This window comes from Chiloscyllium plagiosum, unplaced genomic scaffold, assembly GCF_037043375.1.
Source record: "Chiloscyllium plagiosum isolate Xiang-an unplaced genomic scaffold, Cpla_swu_hap1 HiC_scaffold_2, whole genome shotgun sequence".
Lineage (NCBI taxonomy): Eukaryota > Metazoa > Chordata > Chondrichthyes > Orectolobiformes > Hemiscylliidae > Chiloscyllium > Chiloscyllium plagiosum.
Window position 1 is genome coordinate 2,754,829 of NW_028270140.1, and position 13,059 is coordinate 2,767,887.

The following is a 13,059-nucleotide window of genomic DNA, read 5'->3' on the forward strand; positions in this document are numbered from 1 at the left end:
ACTTGTACATTAGATTTAAGCTCTTATATAGAACATAGAAAAGTACAGCACAGAACAGGCCCTTTGGCCCACAATGCTGTGCAGAGGTTTAATCCGAATGTAAAATATAGTAACTTAATTTTCCCATCCCCTCAACTCATTGCTTCCATGTGCATGTCCAGCAATCACTTAAAATGTCCCCAATAACTCTGCTCCCACCACCACAGCTGGCAACACATTCGATGGATTCACAACTCTCTGCATAACGAACCTACCTCCGACATCTCCTCTATACCTTCCTCCTAATATCTTCAAACTAGGACTCCTCGTACCAGTCAATCCTGCCCTGGGGAAAAGTCTCTCTATCTATTCCTCTCATTATTTTGTACACCTCAATCATGTCTCCTCTCTTCCTCCTTCTCTCCAGGGAGAAAGGTCTGAGCTCAGTCAACCTTTCTTCATAAGACAAGCCCTCCAGTCCAGGCAACATCCTGGTAAACCTTCTTTGCACCCTCTCCAAAGCCTCTATCTTTCCTATAGTAGGGTGACCAGAACTGGACACAATATTCCAAGTGTGGTCTCACCAGGGACTTGTAGAGCTGCAGCAAAACCTCAGAGCTCTTGAACTCAATCCCCCTGTTAATGAAAGCCAAAACACCACATGCTTTCTTAACAACTCTATCCATTTGGGTGGCAACTTTGAGGGATCTATGTACTTGCGCACCCAGATTCCTCTGTTCCTCCACACTGCCAAGAATCCGGTCATTAATCCGATATTCAGCATTTGAGTTAGACCTTCCAAAATGCATCACTTCGCATTCATCCAGGTTGAACTCCACCTGCCATTTCTCAGCCCAGCTCTGCATCCTGTCTATGTCGCGCTGCAGCCTGCAGTAGCCCTCAATACTATCGACAACACCTCCAACCTTTGTGTCATCTGCAAATTTACTAAAACAACCCCTCAACCTCCTCAAAAGTAATTTATAAAAACTACAAAGAGCAGAGGCCCAAGAACAGAGCCCTGCGGGACACCACTCAATACTGACCTCCAGGCAGAGTACTTTCCACCTATAACCACTCTCTGCCTTCTGTCAGCCAGTCAATTCTGAATCCAGACAGCCAAATATCTCTGCATCCCATACTTCCTGACTTTATGAATGAGCCAACCATGGGGAACCTTATCAAACGCCTTGAAGTGCAGATACACCACATCCACTGCTCGACCATCATCGACCTGTCTGGTCACCTCCTCAAAGAACTCTAAGTTGTGTGAGGCATGACCTGCCCCTCACAAAGCCATGCTGACTGCCTTTAATCACACTATGCTTCGCCAAAGTCATCGATCCTACCCCTCAGAATTCTTTCCAAACCTTTGCTGACCACAGACATAAGACTGACTGGTCTGTAATTGCCAGGGATTTCCCCATTACCCTTCTTGAAAAGAGGAACAACATTCGACTCCTTCCAATCCTCCGGTATGGCTCCTGTGGAGAGCGAGGCAGCAAAGATCTTCGCCAGCAGCTTAGCAACCTCCTTTCTCACTTCCCGGAGCAGCCTGGGATAAACCTGGTCTGGCCCTGGGGACTTATCAATCTTAATGTTTGCCAAAATTTCCAGCACATCAACTCCATCAATCTTGATCTGTTCAAGCCTGTATGCCAGATCCTCAAAGTTCTCATTCACATCAGGGTCCCTTTCCTCAGAGAAAACCGAAGCAAAAAACTCATTTAGGGCTTCCCCTATCTGCTCAGACTCCACGCACAAGTTCCCTCCACTATCCCTGATCGGCCCTACCTTCTCCCTGATCACTCTCTTTTGCCTCAGGTATGAGTAAAATGCTTTTGAGTTCTCCCTAATCCTTCTTGCCAAACCTTTCTCGTGCCCCCTCCTGGCTCTCCTCAATCCATTTCTGAGCTCCTTTCTAGCAAGCCTGTAATCCTCCAAAGCTGTGCTAGATCCTTGCTTCCTCCACCTTACGTAAGCTGCCTTCTTCCTTTTGACGAGAAGCTCCTCGGTTCTCGTCATCCAAGGTTCCTTAATCTTACCCCTTCTTACCTGTCTCAGAGGAACAAATTCACTCGCAACAACTGCCCCTTAAACAGTGTCCACATGTCTGCTGTGCCCTTTCTGTGGAACAATTGCTCCCAGTCTGTACTTCCCAATTCCTGTCTGATAGTGTCATAATTTCCTTTTCCCAGTTAAATATCTTCCCTCGGTAACTGCTCCTTTCCCTCTCCAAGGCTATGCTAAATCTGAGGCAGTTGTGATCACTGTCACCAAAGTGTTCTCCCACCGCAAGATCGGACACCTGTCCTGGCTCATTGCCGAGCACTAAATCCAAAATGGCCTCTCCCCTCATCGGTCTGTCTACGTACTGAGTAAGGAAACGCTCCTGAACACACCTGACAAAACAGCTCCATCCAAACCATCTGCACTTAGGAGGGTCAAGTCGATATTGGGAAAGTTGAAATCGCCCATAACACAACCCCTGCTACATCTACACTTTACCAAAATCTGCTGGCCTATCAGTTCTTCAATCTCCCTACTGCTATTCGGGGGTCTGCAGAAAACCCCCAATGCGGTGGCTGCTCCCTTGCTGTTCCTAACTCCCACCCATACTGACTCAGTAGACAAATCTTCCTCAACAACCTTCATTTCCGTAGCTGTGATGCAATGCTACACCCCCTCCTCTTTTTTCCACCCTCCCTATTCTTTTTAAATGTTTTAAACCCTGGAACATCAAGCAACCATTCCTGCCCCTGTGAAACCCACATCTCTGTTATGGCCACAATATCGTAGCCCCAAGTACTGATCCATGCTCTAAATTCATCACTCTTATTTCTGACACTCCTTGCGTTGAAGCAGAAACACTTTAGCTGATCCCTTCGTTTCATTGTGAGAGAAACCTTCCCGATAGATTCACTACATCCTGTCACTGCCCCATCTGCAACTGTCCCCCTCTCAGATATGTGGCACTGATTCCCACCCCCCTGCCAATCTAGTTCAAACCTTCCCGAATCACACGAGCAAATCTCCCACCCTGGACATTTGTGCCCCTCAAGTTCAGGTGCAACCCGTCCTTCGTGTAGAGGTCCCACCTTCCCCAGAAGGTATCCCAATGGTCGAGGTATCTGAATCCCTCCCTCCTGCACCAGCCTCGTAGCCACGTGTTAAGCTGCACTCGCTGCCTGTTCCTCACCTCACCATCTTGTGGCGCAAGTAGCAAACCTGAGATCAATACTCTACATGTCCTGCTCTTCAGCTTCCAACCTAAGTCTCTAAACTGTTTTACTCACCTTCCTAACAGTGTTTTGCTCCTCCCTCACACCTCTCGGCAAATGGATGTAAATAAATTTCTTGCATGTAAAGAAATATGTTGGCTTTTTCTCATGGCCTCTGGCTCCCCACCCCACTCTCTCTTGGATCTTCACAATGAGCAGTGAAAGAAGGGGGTCAGGTTACAGTACAGACCATTGATAAAATGGCACTAATTAGGTCTCAACCTCAAGTCAGAACGTCTGCAAAATGAAGCCTAAACAAAACTTAATTGTCAACTCAAACAATAGCCCTCTTAGCTCTGATTTTAAAGCAATTGACTCAAAACGTGATAACTTAAAATAGAAACTTGCTCCATTAGCTTTGGCACGGGTAGCTTGGCCATGCAGTTGCAATTGGCCAAAACAGGTCATGCGTATCATTTCCACCAGATTTTGGGGCAAAGTCTGCTTCCTACAGGACTGTATTTCAAACCAGCATTAAGCACACCACAGTATTTGCATTCAACTCACTTTCACAAAATTCTGGTGGTAAAAACTATAGGCAGTCAGGTCCAACCTTAAAATGCTCATCAGTGCTAACTAAGCAAGTGAGGAAAAATAATTGACAGTCACACTCAATAAATAGCTGAGAGAAATGATGGATAATATTGAAGGACAGGTACCAGGAAGAGATAATTTGTACAAAGCAATTTCCAAAAAGGTTCATAGACATGAGAGTACGGCATTCAAAAGTAGCCAACACAACCAAGATCGTCAAATTTTATTTTCCGTGTGTAAACATGCCAGCGTCCCCACTCCTAGGCAAGTGGATGGAGGAAACCTGACAAACCGATATGAAACACTGTACATACAGTTGATACTGAAGTCAGTCACAATCAATTGGATAACTGTATTTTTCTTACTTCCAGTCTCCTTTTAAAGTATTGAAGGGACATGTTGACCACCTCACCCAGCAAGTTTAATAATTTCGACAAGCTACTTTGACAGAGTTACTTTTAGGGTTTGGCTTCAATCTTCAGATCAGCAATCGAACAGAATTATTTCCCCAAATTTCCCTTGGCCAATGTGTTTTTTTTAAAACCCTGCATAATGTTTTTCAGTGTATAAGGGGGGAGTTTAAAAGATTTAGGATTTTAATTTTATGAGTTTAGCTGCATCTAGAATGTAGTTGCTGTGATAGATAGTGATTTCTTGTTAAGTACAGAAACCCGGTCCATGTTTTCAACAGCCTGGGTTGGACAAAACAAAATCATGGAGTTTAGAGATTTTGCACATTTATTTTAAAGACTTTACATTGTAATGATTCTACACCTCACTGAGCTGCAATGGGTGTTACTGGGTAATAAACTTCAACTCAAAACAAGGTGATTGGCTCTTTACAGTAAAACATTAGTTATATATTAAGCACGTTGAAGTACTATCTTCAGCTGTAACCAGCCAGGGAGGCTGTTAAAAGACAGGTTTGCGGGGGAAGGTGGGGGGGGCGGGGGGTGATAGAGAGCGAGCGAAAGAATTAAGTGGTTCATCCTTCCACACTTGATCATAACAGTATTGCGAGCTCACATTCAGACTAGTCTCTCATTTACAAAAGATGCCTGCAACAGATTAGTGGGTCAGCCAACAGGGCTCAAATAGGGAGCATCCTCACTTCTGGATCAAATCAGATAGTTGACTGTGTGCTGTAGGTTTACAGGGAGTTCATGAGGAGTCAGTAAACAGAGGGCCCATTAGCTGTCTTTAGAGGAAACATGCCCAGTGTCCTGGTCAATCCATATCACGGTGAGGTGCTGGAAGACTGGAGGTTGGCTAACATGGTGCATGTTTAAGGGTGGTAAGGACAAGCCAGGGAACTATAGGCCAGTGAGCCTGACGTCAGTGGTGGGCAAGTTGTTGGAGGGAATCCCGAGGGACAGGAAGCACATATTTGGAAAGGCAAGGACTGATTCGGGATAGTCAACATGGCTTTGTGCATGGAAAATCATGTCTCAAACTTGATTGAGTTTTTTGAAGTAACAAAGAGGATTAATGAGGGCAGAGCAGTAGATGTGATCTATATGGACTTCAGTAAGGCATTTGACAAGGTTCCCCATGGGGAACTGATTAGCAAGGTTAGATCTCATGGAACACAGGGAGAACTAGCCATTTGGATACAGAACTGGCTCAAAGGTAGAAGATAGAGGATGGTGGTGGAGGGTTGTTTTTCAGACTGGAGGCCTGTGACCATTGGAGTGCCACAAGGCTCAGTGCTGGGTCCACTACTTTTTGTCATTTACATAAATGATTTGGATGCAAGCATAAGAGGTATAGTTAGTAAGTTTGCAGATGACACCAAAATTGGAGGTGTAGCGGACAGCGAAGGGGATTACCTCAGATTACAACAGGATCTTGACCAGATAGGCCAATGGGCTAAGAAGTGGCAGATGGAGTTTAATTCAGATAAAAGCAAGGTGCTGTGTTTTGGGAAAGCAAATCTTAGCAGGACTTATACACTTAAATGGTAAGGTCCTAGGGAGTGTTGCTGAACAAAGATCTTCGTGTGCAGGTTCATAGCTCCTTGAAAGTGGAGTTGCAGGTAGATATGATAGTGAAAGTGGTGCTTGGTATGCTCTTTTATTGGTCAGAGTATTGAGTACAGGAGTTGGGAGGTCAAGTTGCGGCTGTACAGGACATTGGTTAGGCCACTTTCGGAATATTGCGTGCAATTCTGGTCTCCTTCCTATCGGAAAGATGTTGTGAAACTTGAAAGGGTTCAGAAAAGATTTACAAGGATGTTGCCAGGGTTGGAGGATTTGAGCTATAGGGAGAGGCTGAACAGGCTGGGGCTGTCTTCCCTGGAGCGTCAGAGGCTGAGGGCTGACCTTATAGAGGTTTACAAAATTATGAGGAGTGTGGATAGGATAAATAGGCAAAGTCTTTTGCCTGGGGGGGGTGGGGGGAGGAGGTGGTCCAGAACTAGAGGGCATAGGTTTAGGGTGAGGGGGGAAAGATATAAAAGAGACCTAAGGGGCAACTTTTTCATGCAGGGAGTGGTACGTGTATGGAATGAGCTGCCAGAGGAAGTAGTGGAGGCTGGTACAATTGCAACATTTAAGTGACATTTGGATGGGTATATGAATAGGAAGGGTTTGGAGGTCTATGGGCCAGGTGCTGGCAGGTGGGACTAGATTGGGTTGGGACATCTGGTCGGCATGGACAGGTTGGACCGAAGGGTCTGTTTCCATGCTGTACATCTCTATGACTCTAAGTGGGAGCTTGTTCTGTGCAAATTGGATGCTGCCTTTCCCAGGTATCGAAACGTTTGAGACACACTGTGGTCCTGATGAAAGAAACAAATGTACAAAAGGAAAAAAAAGTCTTTCATTCCTTTAAAATTTGTTCGGCTGCCATACCTTGCGCAGGTTGTGTTCTCTTACCACTAACCCCCTCCCCAACCCCCAACTTAATTTCTTTCTGCTCTGAGATAATGGGCCATTTTTTGGTGATGCAGCTTCAAGACAGCATTTTGTCAGAGCAGCCAATTAGCAACAGGATTCCAAACTTCCAGATCAGCTTGGGTTCAGTTGGTAGCACATTTGCCTCAGGTTGATCTCCAGGTGCCACTCCAGTGCAATGCAGAGTGAGTATTTCACTGTCAGACATACCATTTCTCAGGTGAGATTAAACAAGACTCCATCTCTGTTTGGGTTGATGCAGAGGATTATGTTGAGGAGCAGAGCTGTTGTAGTTAGTGTCTGGGCTAATAGTGATCTTGCCAACACCACAAAACGATGATTGTCTAGTTATCATTGAATTGCTGTTGAGGAAGAGTCTGGGGTGACAATTATAACAGTAACTATACTTCAAAAGTCCCTCCATGGCTGTAAACTGATTGAAGCTCGTTAGTGGCCATGGGAAGCACTATATAAATGCAAGTCTTGTTCCTACCACTCCACCCACCAACTTATGGAGGATGGGCAATACAATGTGGTTATTTGGACAGGAAAGGTTGTGGATTTAAAACAAAAAAGATCAATGCAGCTTTACAAAGTTCACTGTGGGCTGCTGCACCCACAAACGGGGAGGAGACTGAGGAAGGCTGCTCCTCTGGGACTCTCACTCTTACAGGGAAGTTTGCTGAGGGAGTAGAGACTTCAATAATGAAAAAAGGTGAAGCCACAAGCACCTTTATTAAGCAAGGAAACCTGGCTGGAAGGGAGCCAAGGAAATGAGCAGTAACTGTGTGACCTCTCTAACCTACACCGTCAGAACATGGGTGGTTAGCACTACTGCCTCACAGCGCCAGGGACCCAGATTTGATTCCCACCTCAGGCGACTGACTGTGTGGAGTTTGCACATTCTCCCAGTGTCTGCGTGGGCTTCCTCCGGTTCCCTCTCACAGTCCAAAGATGTGCAGGTCAGGTGAATTGGCCATGCTAAATTGCCCATAGTGTCAGGTGAAGGGGTAAATGTAGGGGAATGGGTCTGGGTGGGTTGTGCTTTGGCGGGTTGGTGTGGACTTGTTGGGCTGAAGGGTGTTTCCACACTGTAATCTAATCTTAAAAAACGTGGTGACAGTGCAACTCGACAGTGCAATGATTAAACCTTTCACTCTGTCAGTTTTACTGAGACACCATCCTTTCTGTCATATTCCTGCCTCCTACAAACAGCGGGGTTATAGAGTGATCGGCTGCTCTTGTGTGAAAGAGGATTTCCACTGGGAAAGTGGTTAGAATTCCCAACGTCTTCACCAAACCAGCTGGGAAAGTGGCCAGAGCAGGAACTCACCACAATCTGGTCCAACATTTATAGCCTCATACAGTAGGAAACCAACCCTTTGGTCCAACCAGCCCATGCAACCAGGTTACCAAACTGCACTGTCCACACTTGGCCCCCATCCCTTCAAATTGTTCCTATTCATAAACTTATCCAAAAGCCTTTTAAACATTGTAACTGTACCTGCACTCACCACTCTCTCTGGCAATTCATTCCCCACACAAACCACTGTTCTCATGTCCTTATGAAATCTTTCACCTTAACATGTCCTAGTTTTCAACTCCTCCACCCCTTATGAAAACTATCTTTGCTATTCACTCATCTATACGCTACATGATTTTATAAACCTCTGAAAAGGTCACCCCTCAACCGCCTACACCCCAGTGATAAAATCCCAGCCTATTTTCAAAACTCAAACACTCCGTTACCCTGGCATATCTTTTATAAATCCTCTCCAGTTTAATAATATCCTTCCTTTAACAGGGAGGCCAGAACTACAGTATTCCAGAAGAGGCATCACCAACATCTTGTACAACTGCAAAATGACATCCCAATTCCTATACTCAAACGTGAGCAACGTAGACAAGTGTGTTAAACACCTTCTTAACTACCCTAACAAACGGTGATGAAAATTTCAAAGAATTGTGCCTGAACCCTTAGGTCTCTGTTCTACAACACTACCCAAGGCCCTACCATTAATTAAGTCCTGTCCTTGTTTTACAAAAATGCAGCACCTTGCATTTATCCAAATTAAACTCCATCTGGCACTCCTCTGCCCAGTGGCCCAATTGATAAAGATCTCTTTGTAATCTTAGGTAACCTTCTTCACTATCCACTGTAACCACCAATTTTTGTGTCACCCGCAAACTTGTGAACCATGCCTATATTCTCATCCAAATAATTTATTTAAATGAGAAACAAAAGGGGACCCAGCACCAATCCTTATGGAACAGTTAGTCACAAGCTTCCAGTCTAGAAACCCTCTCCCACCACCCCGTCTCCCCTCCCAACAAGGCAATTTTGTATCCAACCGGCAAGCTCACTCTGAATCCCATGTGAGCTAACTTTACTAATCAGTCTACTATGTAGAACCTTGTCATAGACTTTACTGAAGTCCATATCGACAATGTTTACCACTGGACCCTTCAATCGTTTTTGTTACATCTTTTAAAAATTAATGAGGCACGATTCCCCTTGCACAACATGCTAACTGTCTCTGGATTAGTGGTGCTGGAAGAGCACAGCAGTTCAGGCAGCATCCAAGGAGCTTCGAAATCGACATTTCGGGCAAAAGCCCTTCATCAGGAATAAAAAAAAATAAAAGGTCTCACTGTTCCCAATCAGTCCTTGCCTCTCCAAATGCATACAAGTCCTAGCTTTCAGAATCACCAACATACCCAATGTCCAACTCTCAGGTCTATAGTGCCCAAGCTTATTTTCAATTTTTCTGACCCCTCTAAGAGGGAGGATGACGATGGGTGCAGTGGGTAGGACTGTGACCAAGAGAAACGGAGGGTGACCCAAGAGGACTGTTACGTTGTATTAATTCAGTATGATTTAAACACTATCATGCATAGGTATTCACAGTACCAGATCAGTGTGCTGAAGACTGGGGTGCAGGACAGAGATATGGACAGAAGACAGCTAGAAGAGGGAACACCGCTATCATAATTGCTTGTATGCATGTTAACAACAAAACCAACCTAAATTAGTAAGCAAGCTGCTGGACATGCTTGGGTCCAGAAATAGGAACAGGAGGAGACCCTCGAGCCTGCTCAGTCGTTCAATAGGATCATGACTGATCTGACATTCCCCACGTTTGGATCAGAGTGGTGCTGGAAAAGCACAGGTCAGGCAGCATTCGAGGAGCAGAAAAAAGTGGCGTTTCGGGCAAAAGCCCTTCATCAGGAATGGAGGCAGGGAGCCTCCAGAGACATTCCTCATGTCCACTTCCCTTTTTCCCCATAAGCCTCGATTCCCTGACTGAGAATCTCTCTCAGTCTTAAATATACAGCCTTAAAAAGGACTGCGCCCCCACAGCTCTGTGGCAAGGAGCTCCAATGACTCAACTCCCAGAGATTAAATTCTTCCTCATCTTAGTCTCAAGTTTCAGTCTCAGCTTCCTCAGAGATGAGCTTCAAAGTAACAGCTGCTTTTCTTTAAGAAAAATGGAAGAACACCACTTTCAGGGCACATTTGAAAATGGAGGACCAATTTTGACTGACCACTGCAACCCTGAAAAGTAGGTATTGCACCACAGAACCACACACACGTTACTGAACAGAATGGGGCCATTCAGCCTATCCTGCCCTTGCCCACCCAAAGACACCCTGAAGCCCTTTCTCATTCCACCTTCCTGCACACAGCCCATAGCCCTGCAGCTTACAGCATTTAAAAGGCGCATCTGCAGGTACCTTTCAAGAAACTAGGGTCTCTACCTCCACCACAAACTCAGGCAACAAATTCAAGACATCCACCACCCTCTGCATAAAAATATTATTCCTCTCATCCCTTTTAAACCTTCTGCCACTCAGCTGGACGCTGTGACCTTTCGTTTGGAGGTGCCTGCCATGGGAAACAAATTCCACCTACCTACTCTACTCTTACCCCTCACAGTTTGCATACCTCAATCACGTCACCCCTCAGCTGTCTCTGTTCCAAGGAAAACAATCCCAAATCTCTCCTCGTCGCTACAATTCATCAGTCAATCTTCTCTGCAGTCTCTCCAGAGCAATTACATAATGAGCAATTTAATAAAGAACAATTAGAATTTAATATGAAAACAAGATGATCCTGCATCTTGATCAAAACTGTTAAGATGTTTTCATCTGAAACTTCAGGGAACTTCACTGAACAGACCAGTATCTCTGCGCAGGGCACTGATTGACAGCAGCTTGGCAACCACAGAATTCGGTCATTGTGTTTCACTGCAGGAAGTCAGAGCAAATCCAAGGCAGTTAAAAATAAAACTTCACCTTGAAATGAATCCACACCCCAGCAGAGACAGCGGCTGTTTCTCAGCAGTGCAGCAATCTATACCAGACCAATAAATTACTAACTAAATGCATGAATAAAAGAAGAGTTATTGTAGTCTTAAAAAGTTGTTTCATGGATTACTGGCATCTTTCATCTTTTTACCTCCCAGTGATAAACAAAGAGTTGATAGAGAAAAAGAAATATAACTGATCAAAAACATGGTTCATATTTATCCTCCTTTTATGTCTGAAGCAAGCAACCACATGGAGTGGAAATGTGATGAGATTCTTTAGTTATTCCAGAGACATAGCATATCTACCACACACACACACACACACACACACACTGACATCAATACACTGCAAAAGGGGGAAACCTGAAACCTTTACCTCCACGAACAAATCCATTGGTCGTTATAGCAGATGTTGATAGTCCTGTGATAGTGGTCACAACAGTTGCCATGCCAATGACTAAAACAGCAAGACCTGTTTACAGAAGAATAACACAGTCAGTCAGTCAGACAAATGGGTTTGAAATAAAATTCAAACTCATGTTTCAGCAAAGAATTCCATACTTTCTAGTATTTCTAAACACACAGGTAGGAGCTTGAAACAGCAATTTAAAGGTTTGTGTTATTTTTTGGACAGTCAGGAATATGTTCAGACAAAATTGCAGCACAGAGGGATATTGGATTGTAGTGAAACTTCAAAGCATTTTACAAAATAATCAGCTTTCAAATTTAATCACTACCTCATTACAACGTGGGCAGCTGACAGTTTTGTTTAAAAACTAACAAACATTGCTTGTTACTTGCAACTGCATCATAAAATTCTGTTGTTTTCCCTGTCAGGTTGTTGTCCAATAATACTATGCGCAAAAGGAGCACAGTCCTCACACAACTCTATTGCACACACAAAAAAGAAAGAGAGTTAAGCAAGTGATTTAAATAGTCAAAGCGTTAACCTGTATGGTAAATAAAATTTTCAAAAAAAAAAGCAGAAAACTGTACTGATAGCCTTGAATCTTTACAAAAGGTCAATCTGAAAGATATGCCCAAAAGAAGAAGAAGTGTTAGCTGGTTCTATAGTATGTCAAGATTCTCAATGACAGTATATTCCAATGTTTGGGAAATTCAAGGGCTGGTTTGGCTTGCTTGGATCTTCCACAATATTGAATCAGGTTAACAAGTCACTTTTGAAGATATTTTTCCTTTTCTAATTTAGCTCATTAGCTCATTTCCACCTCTCCCTCCACAGAACAAATGAACAATAAGAACAGTCCAAATCGGAAACGAGCAGCTTCTGTTTTCAAAAAAGGTGTCTCCAAAGACTTAATTTCTAAAAAGGAACGTCAGTATAACAAATGATTAAACACAAAAGAAAGGAAGTATAATGCGTATCCAGAGACCTAAAAAAGCTTCAGATGTTGAGGTAGATTATAATGCGACTGAACAATGATGCATAAGAGACGTCTAGTTGGAAACATACCACAGGATTATTTTACAAGCCTTATCCAAAAGAACCCTCATTCTTGGTTTAAAATGCTTCCTTGAATGGCTGTTATTGCACTTAATCCTTGCAAATGCTTAAGGTGACAAGCACAACAATCGCACTGCATTAAGCATCACAGTGATGCAAGTGAACATGTGCAGAATTGTGACAGAGTGTGTGAAAAATCCACCATGGGGGGGGTTTTCAAACTTCCACGGGGCATAGAACATACAACTATCCTGCCAAACCTCCCTTCATTCCTATTTATACTTCATGGAGGGACATATTGCACATGTTCAGCAACTGAATTTAAAATATAGCATTAGTGTGCAGCCACCTTTAATTGTTGGAATCTAGCCTAATCAACAGGCAAGTGTTTTTAAAACCTGTCCATGTGCACTGCAAGTACAACATTACAGACACTGCATATTTACTCTCCAGGCACACATCCATCAGCTGATCTCTGGCAGGTCCACATGAGCAAAACCAATGTAGTGTACAAAATCCCATGCAAGGGCTGCACAAAACACTACATAGGACAAACAGGAAGACAGCTAACGATCTGCATCCATGAACACCAACTA

At 44.0% G+C, this 13,059-nt stretch overlaps 1 protein-coding gene across 2 annotated transcripts in view; it reads right to left on the reverse strand.

The window, feature by feature from the left end:
* The window catches only part of slc12a2 (solute carrier family 12 member 2), a 230,423-nt gene that overhangs the window by 129,750 nt on the left and 87,614 nt on the right, over positions 1-13,059 (reverse strand). For both annotated transcript variants that reach the window (XM_043718096.2, XM_043718088.2), the window contains exon 4: positions 11,375-11,470. In XM_043718096.2, the coding sequence (XP_043574031.2) occupies positions 11,375-11,470 (96 nt within the window). The remainder of the gene's footprint in view (positions 1-11,374; positions 11,471-13,059) is intronic.